The following is a 13,284-nucleotide window of genomic DNA, read 5'->3' on the forward strand; positions in this document are numbered from 1 at the left end:
CAGGGCACGCCTGTGGCTGAGGCCTGGCTGGACTGTGCTGGGGACGTGTGTCCCGTGTGACCGGACACGCGTCCAAGCATAACGCACAGCCCCTCATACACTCAGGCCCGGCCTCCACCCCTTGCTGGGTGTAGCCGCCCAAACATCCACCACACACGGTCAGGCCACTCCGGACCCCCGCAGCTCCATCACTGTGCACTGCCCCCGAGCCCCGGGGCTGGGCCAAGCTCCTTGAGGCCCTGAGAGGGGACGGCCCAGGGTCTAGAGCCAGTCTGGACCTCAGGGTGGGGTCCCTTGCCACATGCTCGACCTGGGAGGGACAACAGACAGCAGAGTGGTAGAACCAGCGCTCCTGGGTCCTGGCGCTGCCCCCACTTTGAGAAGGGACCGCGGCTGTACTGAGCCACGGGGTGGGGGGAATGAACTCCCGTGAGATGGCTGTGACCCTCCAGGAGGAGGGGGCCCCTGCTGACCCAGCAAACCAGGGCGGACCGGGGCTGCCTTTCTCCCTTCGGCTCCAGACCCCCGAGGTCAGGGGTGGGTGTGGGAGGAGGCTGCTGGTCCAGGTGCCCCAGGGCAAGGGCTCTTCCCGGACAACCCGGCCGCGAAAGCGGGGTGGGGGACCCCAGCAACCAGCCCTGGCCCCTTGCAGCCCTGAGGAGGCTTCCTCCTGGGGACGGTCAGTCCCCGCCCCATCCCATGCGGAGCCCCAGGCACCTCCACGCCTGCCCACCACCTCCCCCAGCGTGCTGCGTGGAAGTAACGGCGTTCACGGTCGTCGCTGTGCAAACCCAAAACAAAATGCCTACTGCTCGTGCACAACACGATTCTCAGCACTTAGAGCTTTTAGGGACATTAAGCAGGTATTAAAAGAAGCCTAGAAAGCACTTTAAAATCTTCCACTCATTCCCCGGACATGTATTTGCCATCGCCCCTGACTGCGAGCACTCATTTATTCAATGAATTCAGTTAGCTTCCCTCCCACGGCTTGAGGATGGCTCACGGGATGCTTCTGCCTGTGGCACAGGGCTGTGGCCGCCACGGCCGGCAGCCCAGAGAGACCGCTTCCTCTCTAAGGAGGCCACACAGCCCCGATCCCCCTTCCTCCAGGCTCTGGCGTGGAGCAGGGACGGCGTGCCTGGAATGGGGGAGTGTGCCGGCCCTGAGCAGACACCGCCCCGCCCTTCCTGGGGTCCATGTGCCCCGAGAAGCTGATGGGGCCCCAGGGTGAGACTGGGGAAGAGGGCAGGGCGGGGTTGCAGATGCTCGGAAGGAGGCGTCTGTTGTGCACGGCCCCTTCCGGGCAGCCTGCAGCTTGAGAGGATTACTCTCGGGGGACATGGAGCCCCCCCCGCTTCCACCTCAGAAAAGGAAAACGGGAGAAGAGCCAGAGGCTCACTGGGAAAGGGGCCTCGACGGGCCAGCTCTCGCTGGGAATCCCGAGACTCGGGGAGACGAGGCCCCTGGCGCCCCCAGGATGGGACTGGGCACGGACAGCCAAGAACCGGTGACAGCCCACGCAGTGGGTGGTGGGCATGGGTGGGAGGCGGTTGTCTTTAAAGAGTCAGTAGATTTGGGTAAAGATCCGGTAAAATTACGTTAGCAGAAGAGAGCCATCATTCCTTCACTAAGCAGGTGGGCGAGCGCGGTCGGCCGGCGCTGGTGCATGTTCTCCGGGCTGTCCCCTGGCCAGCCTCAGGCCAGTCTGCTCAGGAGGGAGCAGAGATGCCACTGGCTGCGAGGTCTCCTTCCGACGCTCCCCAGGAGGGCCCCACTGAAACCCTCATCTCTCCTGACCACCCGACCCGCTCAGCTGAGGAGTCCCCACGCGCTCCCAGCCTGGCCTCAGTGAGCCATTCCTACTCAGGCAAAAAGCCTCGTCAAGCTGGAACCGAATTCCCTACCACCAACCCCCACGGGCGGCTTGTCCCTCAGCCAGCCTGACCCTGTGCCCTGGCATCGGGGAGGATGTCCCTCGTTTCACCCAGCCCACACCGCCCGCCCAGTCCCAGAGGACAGGTCCCTCACTGCTCCAGCCCTCCCTGGCCCCGCCGGCAATGGCCTGCGGAGTCTCCCGACTCCTCAGGCCAGAGCCCCAAATGGGCCACATGGCACGCTCCTCCCTTACTCTCCCTGTGGCTGCATGGCCTCCAGGTTCAGATGCAAACACCTGATGAGACACCAGGCTCTGGACCCCAGAGCCCAGCTCAGAGAAATCATGATTTACCCAACACAGCCCTGGCTCTGGCCACGGGACCCATGTGACGGGATATGTGTTTGGTCACACCCATTTCTTAGGTCCCAGGGCACACACGACGGGGGTGCAGGGCCTAGAGGCCCATTGCTCAGGAACACCCACGTGCCCCGCACCCCTACCAGCAGGGAGCCACCTGGGGCGGCTGGGGTGGGGGTGGGGGGCGGCACTGTGTTTTCTCCACTGATTTCAGCCATGCTTTCTTCCTGTGCTCCCCCAATTCCCGTTGTGAAGTCCTAATCCCGGAACTCGGACTTCCGGCCTCCAGAGCTGTGAGGCCGCGAACTCCTGCTGCGGAAGCCCGCAGTCCAGGGTCTTCATTACGGCCGCCTCCGCGGACCCGAGCACCCCCTACACAGGGCACCGTCCAGCTGGGCGTGTGTTCTGAACTTGAAACAAATGGTGTGTGCCCTGTGACATCCAAGGCTACGTCTGAGAGTCACCATCACCCGCCAGGACAAAGAGAGGTGGCCCCCATCTCTGCCACCTGCACGGCCAAGGGCCCTCGCTCCCGTCCTTCCTGCTTGCCAACGGCCAGTCTCCTGTCTGGTCGGGCAGGCTGGCCTCTGCTGACCCCTCTCCTTTGGACCCCTTGCCCTCCATCTGTACTGGGGTCAGCACCCCAAAACCCAGCTGGGAACCCTGAAGGGGCTGCGTGAACCGGCAGAGCACTGGGAGGAAACCGTGTCTTCCCAGCAGGAAGCTCTCCGACACACGTCGCTGCATTTATATGAAGGCGATTCTTCCTTTACAAAAAGTCTCTAATTTTTCAGTAAAGATCTTTCGTTTTCCGTTGGGTTTATTCCAAGGAACTTTACTTTTTGGTTGCATTTATTACAAGTGGCATCTTCTTAAAAACGCTGTTTGCAGGCAGACCCACAGCTGCTCCCTACCGGGAGCCTTACCACCAGCCCGTGGGCACACTGGGGGTGCCGCGGCCAGTCTGCTGAGCAGCACCTCATCTAGGCCTCAGACTGCGCCCCGGGGCAAAGTCCCCTGGGTGTCACATCACCTCCGTCAGCAGCCACGGGGGCCGTCCCAGCGGAGTACAAGCACAAGGCAGGCAGGGCCGTGCTGGGCTCACTTGTCCCAACAACCAGCCACCAAGACAGAGACTGAGGACCCAGGCGGGACCTTCTGGTGACCTCTGCAAGATGCGGCTGCCAGGATGATCTGCCATCCAGCCCAGTCCGGCCCCCCTCACCCCTGGGGAGCACCTGCTGTGTGCACACAGGGGAGCAGCTGAAGGTGTCAACGAGGACAATGACAAAGCGGCAGCACCACAAACTGTCGGCATGGGGCACCTTTCCAGCTCACATAGTTCACTATGCCAGCACTCCAAAGCCCCGTACGGGGTCAGGGTGCGTTTCTGAGACCCTTCCCCACCACACCTCCACAATGCCAGTCAGCCGGGGGACGAAGCAACTGGATCGGACTCCTAAGAGCAGGGACCCTGTGGCCAGGGTGACCGCTGGCTCCTCCCGGCAGCTGGGGGTCAGGAAGGAGACCCCCAGGCCTGACTGACCTTCTGTGGCCTCAGCCTCCCGACCCTGCGGTGGCACTGGCTGGGGCTCCTCCTCCTCTTCCTCGGCGTCCGCCTCCTGCGAGGCCTCCTCCTTCAGGCCGCCAGGCTCCTCCAGGAGGGTGGCCCCGGTGGCCCCCTCCCCTGGCGACTTGGGGTCTTCTGGCTTGGGCTTCTTAGGCTGGCTCCTTTTCCGGTGGGACCTGGAGAGGCACGGTCATCAGACAGGAGGTCAAATGACTGGGAGAAGTCCCATCTGTGTGCCCCACCACCCAGCCTGCAAAATGGAGCCCCGGACGGCGCCCCAAAGTCACAGGGTCCAGGGCCAGCGCAGCTGGCTCAGGAGTAGGGGGACGTGGAGGGGGGACAGGCCCGGGGGCCACTGGGGCAAAGCGGGTGCTGATGACCAGGAGGTGGGATGATAGGGGGTGCTGGCTCGGGGACAGGGAGGTGGAGGGGGGACAGGCATGGGGGCCATGTGGGGCAGAGCGGGTGCTGATGACCAGGAGGTGGGATGGTGGGGGGGCGCTGGCTTGGGGACAGGGAGGTGGAGGGGGGCTGCGTGGGGCAGAGCGGTGCCAATGGCCGGGAGGTGGGATGGTGGGGGGTGCTGGCTCGGAGCCGCTGTGTAGGGGGACGGAGGCGGGGGGGGGCAGGTGGAGATGCCTGTGCACAGGGACAAGGTGGACTTACGGCGGCCCCGGCCTCCTGGTCTGCTCTTTCTTCCTTTCTAGACTGGCCTTTCTGTCCTCCTCAGTCTTTCTCCAGTGTCTGTTTTCTTTCAGACTAATTTGTCTAGAATGTAAACGTCAGGGAGTTTTTCTCTAGCACTTCTGCTGACTCCCCGGACGCCTTGTCTAAGGGCCTGGCCTTGGGCACCTGCCCGAACCCGTGCTCCGTGTCCCTTACTCGCCGGTGGCTGGGGCAGGGCCCAGCCTCGCTCAGGGCTGCGACCATCTGGGGGTGGCCCTCGGCCTTCCGCCCCAAGTGAGAAGTCACCTGAGGCTCAGCCATGGCTGCTCAGGGCAAACCAGAGAGAATCGGTTAAAAAGGAAGGAAAGAATACAAGCAGGCTGGATGGGACTGTAGATCAGCGGCCCGGGCCGCCCTATCCAGCCCTGGGAACTTTCCAAGGAGGGGACAGGGGCTGGGATGTGGAGAAGCCTGCTTTGGGCAAGTCACCGGCACCCTCCAGGGTTGGGGTGACACCCCTGTGGGGCCTCAGGCTCAAGTCTCAAAATCCAGTAGCCTTTCTTCTCCCTGAGGGTCAGCAATGCCAAGAGAGCCGCTGGCTATGGCTTCCCTCCCTCCAGGGGCTCTTTGTGCGGCCCCAGCGAGGTCAGTTTGGACACGGAGACCCCATGGGGCTCCCCGTGGCAGCCGCACCTCCAAGGACCAAGAAGTCACCAAGCAAAGCAAGGCCTTGTAACTGGGGCTGGGTGGGGGACCCGGGGAGGCCTTGAGGACTCCCAATGCCAGGCCCCCATTTCCCACCCAGGGGTGCCCACGACAGCCCTGCTGTCCCAGGACGCAGGGACCTGAGAGGTGCCTCACCACCTTCCCCATGCCTGCCCCTGCCGGCTCCCGGGGAGGGGGGCCTCTCCTAACTGTCCCCTAACGCTAACTGCTGCCGGTCCCTCTCACTGCTCAGCTGCCTCGCTTGAGGGCCCCTGGCTTGCCACTGCTCATCTCCCCTGAGCCCGGGCAAGGCCAGGCTGACAAGCCCCGGGTGATGCTCGCACATGAGCCACTCCAATGACCAAAGGCGGAAAGCAGGGAGCATTCCGGGGGAGGGAGTGTCATGGGCAGAGGCATGGCGTCACACACATCATGGCGTGCACTGCGGGGGGTGCGGGGTGGGGGGGGGCAGGAGAACGCGCAGGTAAGGAGCCAGGCAGGAGGGGGCACGGGAGCCAGGGGATGGGGGGGGTGGAGAACGCATTCTACCACCATGGAGCCAGGGAGGGGGGCCCTCCACGTCGTGGAGCCACTTTGGGGAATGCGGCCCCACCTGGCAGCAAGCCCCAGGACGGCAGCAGGGCGCAGCCGGCTTGCGTCACCAGCTGTCACCCGAGGAGGGGCTTCTCTCCAGGTCTGGGATGCCACAGGACAGGGCGCGCACGGGCGAACACCCGCGCCGGCCCCAGGCAGCAGCCACCAGTAGGGCGTCCTCCTACTGCCAACTCACCTGGCCGTGGTTTCCTGCAGCCCCCCTGCCCCACCCCTCCCCCGGCCCGGGAACTGGGAGGCCACCTCGGATGCTGCCCGCCGCTCGCAGGGCCGACCAGGGGCGGTCCTGTCGGTCCCAGAGAGCCTAGACCTTCCCTGGCCCCAGAGCACCACGGGGCTCAGAGCGCTGGGCAGCCCCAGCTGCAGTACCAGACCCCAAGCCCCACCAGGCCTTGCTAATGCGGAGACCCCCAGAACGGGGCGGAGCCAGACTGACAGACATAGGTGGAAGGTCACCCCCCCTCCCGCCCCTGCAGGGTGGGAAAAGCAAGCTGAATGTCAGCATGCAAAGAAAATACCCGTCTTGTGAAAACGTACACTGGAAGAACGTGTAGCCAGTCTGTCGGAGTGGCAGGAAGAGGCGTCCACCATGCACTTCGGGTCATGCAGTGTGGCCACAGCGGCACCCCCGGGCCAGCGCGCCAGATGAGCTGCCTCCCCCACTCGTACTTGCTTCCACGTGTCTCTGCCCCGCCACAAGCACAAAGGCTGTGGCCCGGCATCCTGCCACCTCCAGGCCCCCCCTTGCTCCCTACGTCTGCCACTGCGGTCAATGTGGTGACGTTCAGATTTCCCTTCTCCTGCCTCTGTAGGTGTCATTCATCCATGAGCGACACAACTGGTCACTCGCTCCTCCTGAAGTTGGGAACTGGCCCGTCTTAGATGCTTAGCTTTCCTGGTGATCTCCAAGCTTGTGGGTGGCCTCTGACGCAGGGCGTCCCACACTCCTCGAGGACACCAAGGGACCTGCCCCCTTGAGACTGCCTAGGAGGCTCCTGCGTGGGATCCGGGTCCCTCAATGTGACGTCTTTCGTGGTTGACACCCTTGTTTGGCTGGAGCACATCCTCCAGTAGCTTCCTCAGAAAGAAGGGAAATCTGAGGCTTTCCGTGTCTAGAATGATCTTTATCCCCTTGCACATTTAGTTTGGAATTTGGCTAGGTACATCCTTTTGGGTTGAAAATTATTTCTCTTCTGATTTTTGAAGGCCTATTCCTTTGCACGTTAGCTTGTGGCATATGTCCGATGCCTTTAGGATCTCTTGTTCTTTATGTGGACCTAGCTGTTCCTTTCAGAAGCTTTTGGGACCTTCTGTTTAACCCAAGAGTTGTGAAACTGCCTAGTGACGTGTACATTGTATGGATCATTTTCATCCTCTGTGCTGAACTTTTTAATCTGGAAATGCAGTGTTTGGGTCCCAGGCAATGTTCTTTCCTCTCTTTCCAAAACACCTCGCAGAGGCCCCAGCTGCTCAGGAACCCTCTGTGGCATGATCTCCCTGTCCTCTGCTCGACTTCTCGGCCCTGGGAGACACCTCAAGCCAACTCCCAGCCCACCTGTCTGTCCACCTGGAGCCAGCTCTCCCTGAGCTGCGCAGGCTCCTCCTCACCGGCAGGTGCACCCCTCAGTGACCCCCGGGTGGCTAGGTGTCTGGCGGCTCACCACACCATCTCCTACATGGGCCCTGTTCTTCTCTCTGGTTGGAGACGCTCACACCCCATCTTCTGCTGGAGATGGAGGGGTGGGGGCCCTGAGCCCTGAAGCACCTCACACTTGGCCTCCAGCCCACTGCGGTCCCTGGCCCAGGAGGCGCCCGTGTCTCTCAATCCCAGGCCTTTCCAGAGTTCCCGGCACAAGCCAGCCTCCTCCCTGTCTGCCTTGGATCTGAGCTTCCTCTGTGCTGCAAAGGTGGGGCTCGCTCGCCCGCCCTTTCCTTCCTGTCCAAGTCTGCAGACACGGCTCAGCAGCCGCCTTCCCTCTGCTGTTCTTGGTCACTCCTGTGTGGTCGTCGTGGTGATGTTTCAGGAATGGGTAGAGCAAAACCATGCACTTTACCCTCCAGGCTTGACCGCGGGTCACTGCCGTAAGTTCATGGGAACCAAAGACTGGGACTAAGCCCAAAAACCGACATTAATGTTTTCAGTGTGGAAGCAGGTATCCTTGGACCTCAGACGGGAGGAGAGGCAGTGTAGGGGCTCCTCTTGGACCCCCACCCAGGCGGCAGGCTCCGAATGGCTCCTGGCCTGGTCAACAGAGGGCCCAAAGCACCCAAGGAGCCAGCTCTGACAGGACTGGCCGCTGCCCAGGGCCTCTGCTTCCGCAGGGGAGCATCCGGGACTGCCAAGGCCCCTGGAGCCAGCACGGCCGCTGCATCCGGGAGCAGGGGGCCAGGAGCCCTGTGCCCAAGACCCTTCTCCACACCCCCCCCCGCCCCACCAGCCGCAAGACACGCACTCCTCATTCACCCCCCAGCACTGCCTGCCCCCAGAGACAGGCAGGCGAGCGGCAAGGAAAGGATTTCACCTTCAGAATCTGTGGTGCATGCTCTGCTCTGGGGGAGAAAAATCGAGGTAATATTCAGTGGGCCACCAGGGCAACAAGCTCCTTGGGGCCGTGGAGCTGGCAGGCCCCAGGGTCACAGGGCTTGCTCCTGAGAGGCCAGGAGGTGTGTCTGTGGGAAGGGGCTCAGGAGCAGGGCAGGGCCAGGGTCGGGGGCGGGGCGCTGGTGGGTACGGGCTCAGACATGTGGTAACCTCCAGCCAGGCTCAGGGTGTCAGGCACAGGGAGGAGAGGAGAGACAGGCCGCCTGTGGGTCAGCAAGCATCGGACGGTGGGAGGCTGGACCTGGACTCCCTGTTTCCATTGTGACATGAGGGTGGTGGGTGGAGAGTGGCCCAGGTGGACAGGTAGGGGTCAAGGTCAGCAGGAGCAGGCAGCAGCTGCGGCGGGATAAGACCCGTGGGTCCCCGCGAGGGAGCGTGCCCCTCTCCATCTTCTTGTCAGCAGATGGCTGAGCAGGGCCGGCACGGATGTCGTGCAAGGCTGGCGTGTGGCCGGTGGATCACGCACCTGCCGGAACGTGCGGTCGATGGGGGGCATTTCTCAAAGCCTTTGTCAGAAGTGACAAGGAGCCAAGAGGAAAAGACAGTGTGTACCCGGAAAAGGGCTGTTCGTTCAGAACAGGAGGAGGAAGAGCATGGAGATGCTAGCCCAAGGAGCCGCGCATCAAGAGGCGGGAAGGTCACAGCTTCGTGGCGTTTGTCACGGGGCGGGGTCAATTCACACGACCAGATTTCGGTGTGGATCCTCAGGGGGGCCACAAGTAGGGTGCAGATCATTTCTCCCAGAGAGGCCAACACCTGGCTTCTGCTCTGAGGCGATGTTTGGGGGAGGGGGCACGCTGTCAGAAGGCTGAAACTTTGAGGGACAGGGGCCTGGCTAAGCTGGTCTGAGCAAGGACCAAGGAGAAGCTGCAGGTCCCAGAGAAGGAGAAGGGGCCACAGGGGGACTCAAAGAATGGAGGGGAACACCGGGCACGTGAGGAGCCCACCCCAATGCCATGCCCTTGCTCAGGGATTTCACACGGTGTCTGGGGACATCTGTGGTCGTCACAACTGGGGGTGCTCCTGGCACTGAGTGGGTGGGGGCCGGGGTGACTCCTTAACCTCCCACAGTGCCCAGAATGTGCCCTTCCAGAGAGTGATCCGGCCCCAGAGTCCTCAGTGCTAAGGAGAGAGACCTGGTCTGGGGACAGAGCCAGCATCACCCTCACCCTCACCCTCTGGCCCAAGCCAAGGATGCTCAGGGGGAGACATCCCTCCCCCAAATCAAACCCTCTGAGGCTCAGGGGAGCTGGCACAGCTGGTCAGGGCAGAGCACCACATGACCAGGAGAGAGTCACATCGGACTCCGTGACAGTCACTGAGCTCAGGCCAAGGGGCAGGGGCATCCAGCTTGGCCTTGAGTCCTCAGCCCGCTTTTTCTGAGAAAGGTCCCCCAACCCCTGACTTTAAAGAAAAAGAAGGCAATCAGCCATATTTTACATACTAAAGGCTTTAAAGAAAATGCCCTCCTTGGGAACAAGCCTGATTTGTACTCCAGTCCCCCTGGCTGGTTACTACAGCTCCCCTGGTCAGCAGCAAGGGAGGGAGAGATGGAACACAGGAAGACTCCAGAAAGCAAGAGTGTATGACAAGGGTGCTGGGACAGTGAGGGGGTAGCCCAGGCAGAGGGGGTGGAGGGTGCTTCCTCTGGCACAGAAGGTTCTGGACCGGCCGGCTGGGGTCCCTTGTCCTCTGGGCAGGCTCTTCAGACTGCCTCTAATGCCACTCCATTTCTGGGATATGATGCCCGTTTATTGGCAATCCGCTCTGTTGACCAATTAGGCTGAGCCACAATCAATTAGCCATTATGCAAATGCACGTCTGGCCTGGGAGCTAGCCTTCCACCAGCTCACTCCTCGCTTTGTTGCAGGCTGGCCTCACCCAGAAGTTGCTCCCCACAAGGAACATAGGGAGAGCCAGAAATCAAAAGGACAGACAACAAAAGAAAGCAGAGAAAAAAGAGACTCACCTTCACGAAGGCTGTCAGGAGCAGCTGTGAAAGCATTCCGGAGCTGCCGGAACATTCTCAGAGAGAGGGGCCCCAGGGTGGGGAAACCATGCAGTGAGGCTGAGACTGCCCAAGATTCGCAGATTCACAGACAGACACGGGGTAGCAAGAACAGCCCAGTCGGGGGCAGGCTCTGGGCCGGCACAGTCCCTCAGCCAGGATGGTTTTTCCCAGAAACAGGTCCAAGGGTGTCTGTCCCCGTAGGGTGCAGGAGTGCCACCAATGGGGCTCCCCGGCTCCCCAAAGGAGGGCTCTGTCCCAGCCTCCCGAGACGCCATCCACGGCCAGTGGGGACAAGATGAGGCTGGAACGGAGTGGCTGCAAGTGGAAAAGCTCTCCCCGAAGCACAGATCCACCTGCTGCCTGATTTGGCAGCACCTACCAGCTAAGGATGGTGATGACGCTTTTGAATGGTTCACAAGGTGACAAGAGTGGTCCTACTTGGCGGCAGGGGAAAATGATATGAAATTCCAATCTCAGCGTCCGTCAATAAAGTTTTACCGGGACACGCCACGCGCACTGGTTTACGGAACGTCTACTGTCTACAGCAGCTTTCATGCTGTCGAGCGGCTACGAGCCCGTCAGGCCCCGCACCGCACAGTTCCAGCTCAAGGCTGGGGGCCCAGCAAGGATGTGCTGAATGTTCTTTGGGCACCAGGAAGGAATCCGGCGGAACACTGTCCGTGAGCACTCAGACCCGAGGAGCCCGGGCATTCCCACAAAAAGCCAATGGACCAATATCCTGGGTAGCGGGGCGCCATCGGGCACTGCTGCCGGCTGTCTCTCATTCCTGGCCCCAAGCTGACTCCCCCTCAGCCCAGACCCGCCCCTCACGTCCCCACAGTCTCGGTGACATGCCAAGAGGGTGCTGTCGCTTTGCCTTCTCCCCCACCCAATGCCAGGCATGTGGCCCGGCGGTCACCATGCTGGCCTGGAGGGGTCCAGACTGTAGAGAGGGGCCCTCCGAGCCAGGATGGGGGTGTAAAGGACGTCCGTGGGGGGGGCAGGATGCTGCATCACGGCCATAATCGCGAATCCAACAGCAGGATTTTGGAAGTGCCAAATGAGCATCCACAGACGCAAAAGGGCAGGGGCGCGGCAGCCACACAGGCTCCAGCACGAGACCTACCATCGCTCGGAGCCAAGAAGGGACCCGAGCAGCCCTGCCACACAGAAACAGGGCTCCCGTGTCCAGGACTGTCACAAGAATGATGGGGACAGCCTGTGTCCTCTCAGAGAGGAAACCATGTGGCCCAAGGGCCAAAGGACTGGCCTCCCAGGAGCTGGTGAACGAGGAGTAGGAGGGAACCTGAGTCCCTGACAACACAGACACCACCTGCCCCCAGGCCCACTGGCCATGTTCGGGGAAGTCGAGGCCTGAGAAACACATTTGCAGAAGAGACAGGACGGGGAAGAGAGGAAGAGAGCAAGGAAGGAAAGGGAAAGGAGGAAGGGAGGGGAGGCGAGGGAGGGGGAGGAGGAGGGGGAGGAGGAGGGGGAGGAGGCGGCGGAAGGGAGGTGGGGGACAGCTTGCAGCCACCAGCCAGGTGGAGAGTGGGAGTGGCTGGGGCAGCAGTCACTTACTGTCACCAGCAGAACCTGGCAGGGCGCAGTGGCTCAGGCTCCTGGGTGACTCACCTGCGTAGGAGCTTGGCCTTGAGTGAGGCCCGGGAGGCGCTCCAGGTGCTCAGCTCTGGGCTGCTCAGGGCCGTGGGCCGGGTATGGTCGAGCACCGTCAGGTCCTTGCCTTGCTTCCACAGCTCATACCGCTCTGGCTGCAGGATGCGCACGAACACGTCCATGGAGATCTTGACCATGTCCTTCCGGCACGTGCACTGTGGGGGGCAGGGGACATCTGCTGAGCCCGTGGCTTGCGAGCCAAACAGGGGCAGCGTGAGTCCCACCCCGGCCTCTCTCCCTTCTAGAACCTCTACCTCCAGACAGGAAATGGCGCCTTTCCGTCCCAAGTGGAAGCCGTGCCCTCAAGTGGCAGCCTCTGGCCCACTCCTGTGGGGTCACAGCCCCCGCCCAGCACGAGGCCCAGGGAAATGACAGCAGACCCTTTGTGGGGGACCCGGGGGTCAGCAGGCAGACAGACGCAGCTCAGTAGCCCCAGGTCACGAGGGTCCAACCTCCAGCTGCCCACGTGTCGGCTCTAACCAAAACCTGCCAGCTGTCGGACACGCGCCCCCTGCAAAATGCATGTGGAATGCTTCCTAACAGCAGTCATTTCGAAGGTTAGGAAGAGGAGAGAGCGGTCAGTCCCAAAAGGCTGAGAGCAAAAAAGGAAACAAGCGATTTTAAGAAGGTGCAGGGCACCCAAGGGCGCATACGTGCCTGCTCCTGGTCTCTGCCTCGCAGGTTTGGGGAGAGGAAGCCAGGACTCGAGAGACTCAGCGGCTGCCCCAGGGCGGCCAGAACTCAGACTGAGAGTGGCCCGCTGAGGCAGGGGGTGGGCACAGTGTACCAGGGGGGCCTGCAGCAATACTGCCTCGGAGCAGAGGGTCCTCTGTGTCGGGGAGCTTCGCGCGTGGGGCAAACAAGCATGGCGAGGACAGGCTGAAATGGGGTCCCTCTGGTCCCCTCTTCTGCCGTCTAGACCCATCCCTCTTTGTGCCCTGAACAACTCCCACAAGCCACACGTTCCTGGGGCCTCTCCTCCATGTCATCGCATTGTGGTGGCCCCCAGTGCCGGGCACCATGCAGGAGGCATGCAGGTGTCCCAGGGACACTTAACACCTTGGGAAGTCGTGGGTCAGAAAAGCCAGCTAAAGATTCCAGAAGCTGGGCTCCAGCCAGTGAGCCAATGACCTTCCTCCATCAGCAGGAAGAACTCAGGCAGCCCTGGTCTCCGACTTACCTGTGGGATGAGACCAAGATGGGACTGG

At 61.9% G+C, this 13,284-nt stretch overlaps 1 protein-coding gene across 12 annotated transcripts in view; it reads right to left on the reverse strand.

Moving 5' to 3' along the window:
* The window catches only part of KDM4B (lysine demethylase 4B), a 133,614-nt gene that overhangs the window by 19,373 nt on the left and 100,957 nt on the right, over positions 1 to 13,284 (reverse strand). For 10 of the 12 annotated variants that reach the window (XM_028125998.2, XM_028126006.2, XM_028126000.2 and 7 more), the window contains 3 exons: positions 12,035 to 12,231; positions 4,470 to 4,571; positions 3,780 to 3,979 (listed from right to left, as the gene is read on the reverse strand). In XM_028125998.2, the coding sequence (XP_027981799.2) occupies positions 3,780 to 3,979; positions 4,470 to 4,571; positions 12,035 to 12,231 (499 nt within the window). The remainder of the gene's footprint in view (positions 1 to 3,779; positions 3,980 to 4,469; positions 4,572 to 12,034; positions 12,232 to 13,284) is intronic. The other 2 variants (XM_088017897.1, XM_028126004.2) reach the window with 1 other exon arrangement.

The sequence above is a fragment of the Eumetopias jubatus genome, unplaced genomic scaffold (assembly GCF_037043125.1).
Source record: "Eumetopias jubatus isolate StellerSeaLion01/CBP00866 unplaced genomic scaffold, mEumJub1_p1.0 scaffold_1, whole genome shotgun sequence".
Taxonomy (NCBI): Eukaryota; Metazoa; Chordata; class Mammalia; order Carnivora; family Otariidae; genus Eumetopias; species Eumetopias jubatus.